Below are 14,651 nucleotides of genomic sequence, written 5' to 3'. Positions count from 1 at the left end.
ATCTCTTTCATTTGAACTCACTGGCATACCATTACATTACCAGTTGGGAAGGGTCAATGGACACAGTTCCCGCACCATAGTCTGTCATGCAACACAAATATTTGGGTTGTGAATATATATTTACTGAGATGACCTACTTTCAACTACAGAGAAATATAAGATTCATATTATGAATACAGTAAGACCTGTAATGAAACTTATGTCTTGAACAATGCTACTGTAATAGAATAACAAATGTTATTACAGTATATTTTATTATTTTGAAAAACATAAACTAACATAATTGTAACATTACTATACTTCAATAAACACACCTAGACCGGTCAGTGGTACATTGACATTCATATTACACATTCTTACATGAATTACATAATAAGACCTTATGTTTGACTTAAATGCCATCTTGAAAGTTAATGTGTCAGAATTTCAAGTGTAATAACTAATGAATATTATTCAGAAAACCAAGAATAATAACATTGCTGTTGATTAAGTTTATTGTTATGCACACGCCTCAATCTGTCATTGGCGCCTTCAATGTAGCCTTGTATCTACAGTACGCTTCATATGTTTGTTAAAAGAACCCTGTTATTATTGTATACAGAACAAGAAGGCATGGCCATCAATATCCACCACCACAGTGTTCTGTTCCTGTATGGTCCCTGTTTTTTTAACTACGCCACGACATTCATGTCCTGAAAACACATACCAAATTTGGTTTCCCTATCTATAACGGTTACTGAGAAAATCTGTTCTCATTGGGGATAACGTGAACTAAGTCAAGAAACGCATGACAAGGGCCATAACTCTGTAACAAATTGTAAAACGATTTCCGTTTTCGAACTGTATCAAGGAATTCATGTCCTGAAAACACATACCAAATTTGGTTTACCTATTTATAACGGTTTTGGAGAAAATCTGCCCCCATCATCTCGGACGTACGGAGCTCTATATCCCCGTTCCACTTCGTGGCTGGGGATAATGGTGTAATTTGCTGTTGAAGACTGCCTTCGCCTGGCTTTTAATGTTTATACATGTTTCATAAATTATTGTATTTTCTGAAGCTGTAATAAATGAACGAAAACTATATAAATTATGTTATGTCAGCGGCGACTGTCGACGGATTCCATTATATTTTAGTTGTTTTGGTTTTAGACGCCAGAAACTTGTGCATACTATGCAAGTGATTGTGTTTGGCAAAATATGCACTTTCTAACGCTTTTTTCGTTCCGTTTATGTAATGAAATCCGTATCTAATAGGGCTGGGACGGGTAACCGGGATACCCGGGACAGGTGGCTAATGAGTTGGACCCAGGGCACCCGCCTCAAAACCCGGACCCGTTATGAACATGTGCCTTATAAACTGACATACAAAGGAAAGTACACATCTGATGCTTTGGTAAAATATTTTCTTGAACACCGCGTTGAAATTAGAAAAGTGTTTTGATTATGACTTACAAGTCACAAACCAGATATCGTACCCAATTACAACGTTGCTGGCAAAATATTTGTTTATTTGGGAATAGTCCTAAAACACCAGATGTGCACTTTCTTTTGTACGTCAGTATAGATAAAACAAAGTAGTATGTTATTCTTTCATGATTAAAATGTATTGCCTTTGTGGATTTAAACATTTACAGTCACCTGTTTTGAATATAATACATGGTTAAGATATTGAAAATTTTGAAATTTTAACTTCCGAGCTGAAGAATATATTGCCATTTCTTACAAATTGATGTCGGGAATTAACATAACGGGTATCAGGGTAGGGTAATAGGGGGTGGGGTACCCGGGTAGAAAATTTGGACCCGTCCGTGCCCTAGTATCTAAATATAGACCTACGAAATTATAGCTATCGTGTTTGCAATATCACACCTAGAACAGGGAGACTATATAACGTAGATTATCCCTGCCTAGAATATGTAACACAGTGTTCTTGTACGACCAGCGTCGGGGACCTATACTCAAGATAAGAGATGAAGCTTCCAGACGACCTCAGCTGACACTACAATTGCCTTTCTACGGAATATGGGGTATCATTGGGTGTGGACAGCACCCCCAACCCATACTTACACTTCACCATGAATGCGGAAGGTTATACTTTCCCCGCTACTCGGAACATTTGACCAGCAAAATACACCCACTATACCTACTGACCACAATCTTCACAGGGAAAGTCCAGCATGACATGGCTTTCTCAGAATGGAGTCCACGTGACCAGGAACAATTATAGTGTGTTACCCATGTCCAGGCACCTCGGTCGTCCAGGTATATTTTACTGGAGTAGGAGGGTGCCTACATTGTATTCAAATCATCATGAATAACCAATATACATAGGACTATATACTTGCACAAGTCTCTAAGGTAATAATAAATACATGTAGTTTAAATGATAATTTCTATAAAATATACACATTCCCCTGACGGACTGGTGTACTGTCCGCTTATCTAGAATTACTATACATGCATGGGCTTAGCATTCAGTACAGCCTTGGAACAAGGCTAATGGGACTAATGTACCAATAGTTCCGTAAAGGAATAATCATTGCCCAAGTTAATGAAGATCGGAAGAATGAGGAATCATTTAAATAGCATGATGTTTCCCTTGGTGTTTAATGTTTTCTAAATTGCACCTATAGCTCTGGTTATTACTTCTTTTTTAAGGTTTCCAATATGTTGTACTATTTTGGGGAGCTACTGTTTATGCTTAAGACGTTACCGGTATCTATAAATGCTAAGATGTATTTACTTATTACTCGTCTCAATGGTGGAGTCATAATCAATTTCAATTGTATGCAACATATGAATTGAAATTAGGTTCACTCATAGCTTCGCCTGAGAGTAGAAAACACTTTGGTACAAAAAGTATTTACTTTTAACTCTAACGACGCGAAGTATTAAGGTGTCTGTCAAACTTTCTAGCCATTTCTAACAAACGTTTCTCGCGGAACTCTATCGAACAAACTACTACAGACTGTATATCGTTCCGAATAAAGATTTGAACCTCACAACTCGTCAGTGAGAGCATTTGACTTTCCCTGTTTAGTTTGTACCGCCAACTCAATAAAAACATTATTGTGTATTATGGATTAGGTTATGTAGAAAGTTGTTTATAGCATGGAACATAGAATTACAGCTACATTTAAGATCCGGTCCATTCACAACATCATAAATGTCTAAACGCATCGGCTATCATCCTCCTGATCAAGTCGACTGACTGGTCCTCTACACTTTCACGGAGGCCAGGAGGAGCATTTTATAACGCTTCATATGGATTGGTGAACTAATGTGCAAATCCAGTGTGAATGGAGATCTCATACGAAAGGAATACATTCTTACAGAATGTTACTTGGCAAACAGACTGTACATCTGTGAGTGAGTCCCATGATACACCGTTTTTACCAATGCTCATTTCACTGCGGGGAGCTTCATTTGCACATACATAATCATAATAATAAAATCCTGGTTTTCATGGGAGTGAACGCTTCAACCACTAGGCAACTCCGCCACATCGTCGATATTAATTTAGTGATGCAAAAAGGAAATACTTCAATACATATATCCTCACTGGTGTTTCCTGAAGGCTCAACTATGCATTGTCAGGTACTCGATTGACGCTTAGTCTCTTATATAATTTGTGATAAAAACAAACAATTCCTTTTAAATTGAGATGGGAGATGGGAGATGTAGACCTGAGGAAATCTAGACTTGCTTCATCTAGGGCTTTAGCATTGCAGGGAGGGGTTGGCAGAAGGGCAAATTATGCGGTAGGCCTACAGGGACAGTGAGACAGACTATGCCAGTTACCAAGACTATTGCGTACTTTGTTTGGTTCGAGGTAATTACATCAGACACAAGGGCACTGGCCCTATTGTATTCTACAGTCTGAATACCGTACCTCGAAATACGATACACATTATATTTCTTGAAGTTCCATTCAGTCACATAAACTAATAATTCCTTAAAACTCATAAGTTTACTTCATCACCTTCATCTCGTTTTCCAACTGTATCGAACGTATTATTTCGTGTCGAAAATACCATCCCGATACAACAGTGGTCTTGGAAAACAGACAGTACAATGAACCGTCATGTGTAGCCTTTGCCTCCTGTCGTGTTGTCATACGCAATTTCACTCACTTTAAATAGCATATAATTTGGAAAGATTTCCACCCGTAACCCCCGCTTTTTAATTTTATCATAAGAATAAATAGGGTTTTTTTTGTATTCACTTACCTTAGTATATTGTTTCACAATTTTTTTCAAATACCAGAGCAGGCTGGGAAATCACGTTGAAAATCGTTTCTTCCTGTGTAGAATTTTCAATGAACATCACAAATAAAATTTCCCCGAATCGTCTTTGTAGAGTGTTATTAGTAGAAATATCGGTCCACTCTTTAAGCTTATGTTCATGACAATTAACAGTCTATTCTCACAGATTGTTGCAGTCAATTTGACATGTTGTTGTTAACCAGTCTCGTCTGCTTCCATTCAGAGCGTCCGAAATTAACGCGCATGCGAAACTCGTGCAGCGGAAGTGAGACCTGATTGGTTTGGCTCGTTCCCATAAAATCACGTGACAATGCAAGCGACCACCTGGGTGAAATATACAAGGCTCTGAGTTTGTTTGTCAAAGTGCAACATCACAGTGTGGTAGGTAGGTAGGATAGCCTTGTGGTTAAAGGATGGTCAAGTAAACGTTCGACTCCCTGCATTGATGCAAAGGGTGAACCATATTACAGTATCTCACATATGGCATCATTAATGTCAAAAGCGGCATTAAATCCATCTCACACACTCACTCACTTTCAAGATACTGTAAATTTGCTCAACGGCCACTTAGAGTAACGGGGTGGTGGGGTGGCCTAGTGGGTAAAGCGTTAACTCGTCAAGCCAAAGACCCGGGTTTGATTCTCCACATGAGTACAATGTGTGAAGCCCATTTCTGGTGTCCCCCGCGGTGATATTGCTGGAATATTGCTAAAAGCGGCGTAAAACCATTCTCACTCACTCACTCCAGTAAAGGTCTGGGTCCCATTTCACAAAGCAATTGTAGCGCTAAGGTCATCGTAGCTCCCATACTTTTACGACATTCGTGCCTAAACATCGGTATATCCCTCGCTCTCGCGAACCAACATTTAGGCACTCGTGTCGTAAACATAGTATGACATGGGCACTCATATAACATCCTCTATGTACGTATGTTGTGATCTTAGATGTTGAATGGTCCTAACTGTTGAATAATCATGACACACGTAATGAATGTAGCGGTGGAATTTTCTTAAAAATTAATTTCTTCACCGATCTCGTTCAAATTTGAAATATAGGGTTATCATAACGTATAAAACAATATACGATTGCAAAAGATTTTTATTTTAAAAACGTATTGTCCTGAAGATTTTAAACAGGATGATTCCACCAAAGATGTTTGATGGTGTTCATATCGGGGCCCCTTGAGCCAGTTGAGGACCATGGCACTGTTCCGATGCCATCACCGATGGTGTTGTTCTGCAAATTGGCGATGACGGCTCGAGAACGGTGAGGTCCAGCGATGATGTCATAGATCAATATCGGACGACCGGTAAAGGGGTGATTATCAAAATTTACATGTGTTCAGATAACAAATGTCATTTTGCCTCATCTGGGTTACAATTTGCAACTCTGGTGGACAAACTCGGCAACCTGGCTTCATGATTGTGTCATCTGACCCCGCTCAAGTGTAGGCTCATACGATCAACCTCTGATTTTGTCGGGGTGTCCCCAGTTTGCCAGCAGGTATTGTTTAAAGGTTCCAGGTCACTGGACCGTGTTAATCTCTTGAAACAACAGATGATACACATTTTAGTTACCCCTGAGCTGGTGAACACAGTTCACCTTACCACTGAGCTGTGCTGGTGAACACAGTTCACCTGAACTGACACTAATACGAGTGAGTGATTAAATTAATGATTGATGTTATGTTTAAACTGAACACATCACTTATCTCGTTGACATATCAATCTGATAAAGTCAGGACAGAACTACACATAAATAACATTGATGCAGTTGCAGGGTGGTGGTTGTGTGAGACCTAAGAAGAACAAGTATCGCCAGCTTGAAGAACGGCTAGACCGCGAGGATAGACTGCTGCAAGTCTCACCTTGTGGGACTATGAATAATGATGCATGCATGTGATATTTTGCATAATGTGATATTTTGTAATAATGTATGTTTATATCATGATGGTAGTGCTAACATTGCCTAATGGTTGTATTTCATAATACTGTTGATGAGATTGATGATGATGATAATATGTATGTTGAAATAAATGAATGAAGTCACAGTGTCAATTTTATGGGCAGCCTAAATACCCTGGGCCATATTACACAGGGAACAACTTGTCCTGCACGCTCATTCATGTGTGTTCTCTAATCCCAGGTAACCCCCCTGCTGGCAAACTGGGGGTACACCGATTTTGTCTGGTCAAGACTGGTATTTTCAGACAACGTCATGTGTTTGAAATATTGCTGAATGTGGCGTTAAATATCAAACAATCATGTAACTTCGCTGTGTCAGGGATTCAGATATTTACTCCACTACATCCTCGACAAGGAGAATGTTTTCAAGACAAGATAAATGGATTTGAGTGTTTTGAGTTATTGGTTGTCGACTACTTCCATATTTGACCCTTTGGGGACCTGGCTGGAATATTATCACACGATCTAATACATCCGGATCCATTTGTTGAAGATTGTTAGTGACAATATTGGCCTGGAAACCCCTGCTGAATTACAACTTCAAACGTTCCTAACTAGAACAAGACTTAATTTTACTTTGACTTTTCCAGGTGCCAAACCTGACCCTCTTTAAGTCCAACAGAGGATGATATTGATCTTCAACAATAGATCATAGGATGATCTACCTTTATCCAGGTTGTAAAGAGTGTTTCCTATTTGTATCATCATTGTCATCATATCATCATCATCATCATCATCATCATCATAAAAACATTTATATAGCGCCAGTTCCAGTCACCATCACCATCATAAAAAACATTTATATAGCGCCAGTTCCAGTCACCATCATCATCAGCGCCAGTTCCAAAACATTTATATAGCGCCAGTTCCAGTCACCATCATCATCATAAAAAACATTTATATAGCGCCAGTTCCAGTCACCATCACCATCATAAAAAACATTTATATAGCGCCAGTTCCAGTCACCATCACCATCATAAAAACATTTATATAGCGCCAGTTCCAGTCACCATCACCATCATAAAAACATTTATATAGCGCCGTTCCAGTTCCAGTCACCATCATCATCAGTTCCAGTCACCATCACCATCATAAAACATTTATATAGCGCCAGTTCCAGTCAGTTCCATCACCATCATCAAAAAACATTTATATAGCGCCAGTTCCAGTCACCATCACCATCATAAAAAACATTTATATAGCGCCAGTTCCAGTCACCATCATCATCATAAAAACATTTATATAGCGCCAGTTCCAGTCACCATCACCATCATAAAAACATTTATATAGCGCCAGTTCCAGTCACCATCACCATCATCAAAACATTTATATAGCGCCAGTTCCAGTCACCATCATAGCGCCAGTTCAGTCACCATCACCATCATAAAAACATTTATATATAGCCAGTTCCACCATCACCATCATCAGTAAAAACATTTATAAGCGCCAGTTTCACCATCATTTATACCATCATAGCGCCAGTTCCAGTCACCATCACCATCATAAAAACATTTATATAGCGCCAGTTCCAGTCACCATCACCATCATCAAAACATTTATATAGCGCCAGTTCCAGTCACCATCACCATCATATAAAACATTTCCAGTCACCATCACCATCATAAAAACATTTATATATCCAGCGCCAGTTCCAGTCACCATCACCATCAAAAACATTTATATAGCGCCAGTTCCAGTCACCATCATCATCATAAAACCATTTATATAGCGCCAGTCACCCATCATCATCAAAAAAACATTTATATAGCGCCAGTTCCAGTCACCATCACCATCATAAAAACATTTATATAGCGCCAGTTCCAGTCCAAACGTGCTGCTCAGTAGCGCTCTCCGAACAACTCAAGAATGAAAAGTTAGACACTGTGTTTTCTTAAAAAGGTATGTCTTCAGTTTAGATTTGAAAATCTTCAGGTTGTTAATTGTCCTTAACTCCAGTGGAAGTTGATTCCAGAGAGTGGGTCCTGCCACCTGGAATGATCGATCCCGAGTGTGAGTAAGGTTTTATGCAGCTTTTAGCAATATTCCAGCTTATCACAGCGGGGACAGCAGAAATGGGCTTCACACATTGTACCCATGTGGGGAATCGAAGGCAGGCTTTCTGCGTGACGAGCAGATGCTTTAACCACTGGGCTACCCCACCGCCCATCATACTGATTAGCCCACAGGTGTGTTACTTGTTTGGCCTGGAATTAATGATCTTATTCTTGACAGTCATTGAGAAGATGAGCAACAAAGCCCTACTGAGCAACTATGTAATACAGTACAACCAGACATCATTGAGAATTTAAAGATTGTATGCCACCCCACACGTTAAATTTTGGACTGTACTTTGGGCGCTGATACAAAGGTTTTTCAGTTTGTTTGGTCCAGAATGTCAGTGTATTAGGAAACAGACACACAGAACTTTCATCTGAGAAAATCACATTGTCCCAGTTAAAATTTCTATGCTGTAAGCACCAGTTCAACCTTCGCTCCTTTTATTCAGGTTTCATGATCGGTGATGGAATTCCTCGACTTTTCTGCCAACCCATTGCATGCAGCTCAGTTCTAATTGTTTCCTTACAGACAGCCACAGTTCCTCTATCAATCATATCCAGCCTTAAGTTTTCTAAACTCCTTCGTTTGTTTTTAGAAACAAGAATACCAAGCCACCTCCTGTCACCGACAGTCAATTTTCTGGGCCTACATGCGCCTCCCTGGTGCTCAATGCCATATCCTTTTGCAATATTTTTAAAAACACGATAAACAGTGGACAAAGGGATGCCTGTTCTACTTGAAATCAGTTTAGCTGATCTGATGTCCTTGTTATAATACTTCCTCTTCTCTAAATCGTCCATACTGAGGATCACTGAAAATGTCGTCTGCTAGCAAGTAAACAAAGGGGGGTAACTCTTCACAATCTAATGAAAAAGGATTAACGGAGTTGTCTCTCTTGAATGAAACCAAGCACTTGATTGCTGGTCAAGGTTGTTTATACTAGAAATCCTGTTAAACATATTCTTAAAATTCTCAATAATTTCTGGTCATACTATACAACATATTCCCTTTCACTGGTCTTGTTATCGTTTACAATCACATCACCTTTGCAAAGAATTCCGTATAATGACATGAATTTGGAAATATTCAATTCCAAGGTTTTAATAACAGTTGCTCCAGCATCCAGGTAAATTCCTGACCAGCCAACCAGGGCCCTGTAGCACTACGACTGTCATACCTCCTATACTTTAACAAAGACTTAGGACAGACAGTCTTAGCACTTCCAGAGTTTTCTGAAACGGGGCACTGATCCTATTGAGTCAGGTATTCCATGGGAACCTCCTTCAGTCAGTGCCAAGAGGACATATGGATGTAGCAGCATTAACAACAAACACAAAGAGCTTATAGGTCATGTGAATTTATTCATATAGTCAGAGACTATTAGTATTATAATTGTGAAAAGAGAATTTCAGCTTTTGCTTATGATGTATTATTCTGGACGGACTGTCACACAAACAAAATCTGTACACTTGCAAACTTAAATCTATTTACAGATAAATACAAACAACATTATAACAAGTACTTTGGGATGCATATTTCGACTTCTGGAATGTAACAGGTGATGTTGAGGTTTATAGTTTACTGGTTCCAAAAAAACTGGCTTGTTTACATTCTTAAAATTTGTGTATAAAAAGGTCAAACCATGAGCATAAACACTCAAAACAATCTCATTAAACAAATGCATCCATTCCTTTCATCCTTTGTCAAAGTTCTTGATTTCGGTGTAAAATATATTTGCTAAAAATATCACATTTTGCATGTTGATTTAACACATGGCAATTTCAACCAACAAATCAATGGTTAAAATCGAAGACACCAATAAAGCCTGCATGCCTTGGACAGACAAACTTTTATGCAGCTGAATACTGAATATCAATAAAACCTAGATTGCCTGGAACAGCTTCATCTAAAAAAAGAGAGCAATTTCACAAATTCCCATATAGATTTTTTACCCCAAAAAATCAAATAATTTCATAACACTTAGAAGCTTGGTCATCAAACCACAGGCCATGGAAATTTAAGAAGTAGGAAAAAAATATAATTGAAATTAACTTAAGGGTGATGTGAGAAGCAAATGAGTATAATGAAATGTGATGCCACTTCTGTCTATCGGGTGGTGGTGTTGAACTGCATGAAGTAGGCAGCGGTGGGAGGGTTGGTGTACACTTCCTTGTAGAGGTAGTCCTTGTGGGCCTTCTGCTCCTGAGACAAGCGTCTGTTCTCATCAGCCATCTGCCTGTCCATTTCTTGCTTCTTTCGCGCCATCTCACGTTCTAGCAGCAGTGCTGCACGAGCATTGGCCACTTGCTGGCGTTCCCATTCCTTGTCTTTGAGTTCCTCTTCCTGCTTAAGCCGCTGGAAAAAAAACAAAGATTAAGAGTGACACTTCTCACATCTCAGGTGCTATTTTATAGTAATTCTGATTACACAAGCATGGAAAAATTGTAATCTGCCTGATTGTATAAGGTTGGTCCAGAAGGAATCATGGACTACAAACACATTAAAAACATATTTATACAATTACAGAATGGCCCCAAAGTCTAATGGCCTGAAATTGTCCCTAGAAGATTTTCAATATGTGTGGAACATGGTTGGAAAAGACTGCTAGGCAAAATATGTTTCACTTTTGACTAAAATCAAGCTTTGGACAAGTAGACAAAAGATATTTTGAGCAATTATATTCAGTTATATTCTTCAAAACTATTTGGGAAAATTGTTCAGGACACAGGACAAATCTGTTCATAGTGATGACTTTTAACATTACAGTAACAAGTTGATGGAAATGTTGGAAGCACATCTTACATCTTTCTCCATCCTCTGGAGGTCCTGTTGTTTACGTACTGCCTCCACCTGTGCAGGGGACATGCCCTTCCACCGGTCGGGGATCACGCGATGGGGGCCGAATGCACTCTGAGCTACAGAGGGGTTCTCTGTCAGGATGTCACCATATATGTGGTTGGCAATCTCTGTGGCATTGTCATCAAGTTGCTGCTGACGAGACAGTGCCTCCTTCTCTTTTCTGTCACGATCCTGGACATTAGAATGATAATTCACAATCATATTATCAAAAGGACTCCATGAAGTTCCATATTTCATAATAGGCAAAACTACTAAGGGAGACAATTCTTGAGACAATGCCTTCTCCTTAGTTTAGATATTCAGAAACATCTTAAAACTCATAATATGTAATAAAGAATTCAATATATATGATGACAAGTATTTCATTGGCAAAGTGACATGGATGTTTGGATCACAATGGAAACTAGGATCACATCCGCAGTCACCAAAAGTTTCAAGGCAAAGGGAAGCAACTCTTAAATGCAAATGTAGTTAACAACTATCATTTGATTTCGATAACACTAACAGCAACATCATTCTTTGATCTGACTACATTTGTGCACAGGCTCAATCTGATGTACTCCCACTTGGGCAACAGTTGTTACCTATTCCAATAGTATTGCATATTGTAATACTATAAAACCAGCTTTTAGGCTTGATAATTATAATATAATTTAATAAAGAACTACTGTCAAAAAGTGTCAGAGTCAAGGTAAACCATTGTCCATGCTTATCGCTACTGAAAACAATGGGAAGTAACTCTAATCTGAAGTTCTCATAACCATAGCATCATCCAAATACGTATGTGCAGGTTTGAAACTCAACTGTAAAAACCAAGTTTTCTAATGTTTGTTTAATTTATTCACAATTTATGGTGAATATTCAAACCAGTTATTGAATTGTATACTACTGACAATTCCATCAGTGTTTTCAAGATCATCCTGATACAGCAAAACTATTGGGTAAACAATGGCAATACATTGATAGTTTGCTATACAGTTATACTCCTACTTACGAGTGCAGCGTTGAAGTCCTTTGTGGCATGGTTGATTGCTCTACGACACTGTTCCTCTGCATCCTGCAGCTCCATGGCTCTCTGATCCAGCTCACGCATCTTCAGCTCATACAGTCTGTCTGCCATATCCTGATTACGCTTGGCTTGTTCTCGCTCGTTCATCTGCTGTGTTTGCCATTCTCGAAGCTGTTCCTGTTGGAATTTGTTCCTGGCCTTGCTGTTCAGATCCTCACCATCAAACTTCTGAATGCTGGAGATGCCACACCTGGGGTCATCATCGCACACACGTGCGGGTTTATCTTTCTTCAGTCCATCTGGGTCGCATACAAATCCCACTCTCGTCGGTTTTCTGGCTGTTGGTGTAGTGCTCGAAAATCATTCTCTGCCTTGTTGAGCTCCCTGATGTCTTGTTCCTGTCTTTGTTCAAGCAGCTGTGCTATCAGATCATTGCGGACAGCATCAGCAGCTGAAAGCAGCAAAACAGTTTGCATAAGTGTGTGTACATTGTGCAGTATGCAAGGACTTAACAAAGAAGTCCATAGTTCACATGTCTATGAAATTGTGTAAATGTATGCAAAAAACCTAAGTGCAAACCTCTTTCTGTTTATTGGTCTTATTATATATTCAGAACACCTTGAGAATGCTGGAATACAAAAGTGGGGTGTAAAGTTTGCTAACATACAACCTTTCTCATCTTTACATCACTTTCCTCCAAAAGTCAATTTTAAGACCGAAACAGAGAGTGGATTTTGAAGACCCACAAACATGTTTTCCTGTATACTGAACATTGTCTGCACAATGGCAGACCTTTCAGACGTTTTTTTCTAACATCTTATCCTATAGTGATGTCAACCCTAAGTAGCCATGGTAACTGAAACCAGAGACCATATAATAGGTCTATTATATGGTCTCTGCTGAAACAAACGATAATAGTAGTGAGTAAAGAGATGAGAAGTTCCTGCCTAATGCATTGCAAAGAATCTAAAGATGGGAAATAAGCCTCACCAAATGCTTGATGCCTTCTATGTTCATATTCTTCCTGCTCCTTTTTGTCAAGGGCCTGTTGCTCAAGAGCCTGAGGGTCAATCTATCAAAGAATAAAACACAGAAGGTTGTACACAAACTGTTAAAACACGTGTCAAATACACAACAACAAAAATGTCAATAACTGAATCAATTTGTACGTCTGTGCCAATAGCATTTGAGCATTATTTTCAGTCTATTCTAGCCTTAGTATATGGACCAGTATAAGATGTACCCATGTATAGGTGCGTCTCCTATTCTCGCGGGTTTCCTATTCTCACGGTAAACACGTTTTCTGCCGAAATCACCTTAGCGGTTGTTTACATCACCGACTGGTAACTAGGAAGTGGCCCAAGTCTGTGCGTGATCAAAATCTTGCAGTGTCACGAATATTGGGGAGTTTATACCAACTTTGACATATTATTACTTTTTCCCGCCCTTTCCGACAGGATTGCTCTTACATACACTCAATAACATTAATTCCTGGTAATACCGCGAGAATGGGAGAAGCCTCGTTTCATCAATGGCGGATGGCATTGTTTATCACCAGGCTCACGAGTGGTAATTCACCTGATGGATCTGGCAGCTGATAAATGTAGATGTTAGAGGAGAAGGCCCTTCATTTAAAAACAACATGCATTAATACGATAAGAATTGTTTGTGTTATTTTTTCAACCCATATCTGTAAGTACCGCGAGAATAGGAAACGCCTTCCTACGTACTGGAACTGAAAATATGTTTCTAGACTCGGGATTCAGACTAGACTCTTTTTTCACAGGTTTGTGTACATATACAAACGACTGACAAGGAATTCTACCCAACTCACGTGTCTTGTGTATGTTGATGTATGTTCAAACTGCTAAGGTATTTTGACTCGTGGAGATTCAATTTTAGTCTAATAACTGGCCTGAGTATTACTCCAGCTACCAAGGTAACTCGGATATAAACAGTTTAGTTTAGTCTGTTCGAGAAGAAAATAGGAAAATTCAATTATACAAAACACTTGCCTAAGTCGTAAAACACATGTGGTAGTTTCCAAAATACCGTCTGTAGTTACCAAAATGTGTGACATTGTCTTGAAATATGCGATGTGGAAAAGACACACGCAAAGTAAACATTACTGGATACACTGGCGCATTCTTACCCCAATGGTCCTAACTCGCGCATTGAATATTCTGGATTTACGCTGCTCTTCGACATTTCTCCGCCTTTCGATGGCTGACGCCTCCTTATAATCAACGGGCAGGTCTAGTTTGTACATTTTACAAGAAGATTTCGACGACCTTCTTCCAGGGAAATTTACAACATCTGACGATGCTTTTCGCTCGTTGCTAAGTTTATGGTGTTGTTAGGCAGGCACGGGTCGCTTCTCATTGGCTAAAAATAAATAATTATAGGCATATGAAAACAGCGATCGTGACATACATTGTACGTGTTCCCGTACTCACAGATCATTTGTCTATACTTTGGGGTTAAATTACTAGT

At 39.2% G+C, this 14,651-nt stretch overlaps 1 protein-coding gene and 1 long non-coding RNA gene across 2 annotated transcripts in view; both read right to left on the bottom strand.

Moving 5' to 3' along the window:
* The window catches only part of LOC124271158, a 48,290-nt gene extending 43,741 nt beyond the window's left edge, over positions 1-4,549 (bottom strand). Inside the window, exon 1 of the long non-coding RNA XR_006896957.1 lies at positions 4,233-4,549. This is a non-coding gene — a long non-coding RNA (uncharacterized LOC124271158). The remainder of the gene's footprint in view (positions 1-4,232) is intronic.
* Positions 4,550-9,631: 5,082 nt separating this feature from the next.
* LOC124271155 (RIB43A-like with coiled-coils protein 2) lies at positions 9,632-14,526 on the bottom strand. The gene is given in 6 exon segments (XM_046706224.1): positions 9,632-10,645; positions 11,093-11,320; positions 12,144-12,467; positions 12,470-12,609; positions 13,149-13,230; positions 14,311-14,526. Coding segments are annotated over 6 exon segments (1,140 nt in total). The 5' UTR covers positions 14,428-14,526; the 3' UTR covers positions 9,632-10,396.
* Between the last annotated feature and the right edge of the window lie 125 nt (positions 14,527-14,651).

Source organism: Haliotis rubra, unplaced genomic scaffold, assembly GCF_003918875.1.
Source record: "Haliotis rubra isolate DU_JTF1 unplaced genomic scaffold, ASM391887v1 Scf158, whole genome shotgun sequence".
Classification (NCBI taxonomy): domain Eukaryota; kingdom Metazoa; phylum Mollusca; class Gastropoda; order Lepetellida; family Haliotidae; genus Haliotis; species Haliotis rubra.
Note: the sequence above shows the minus strand (reverse complement) of the source record. Positions and strands in the feature narration are given on the sequence as shown.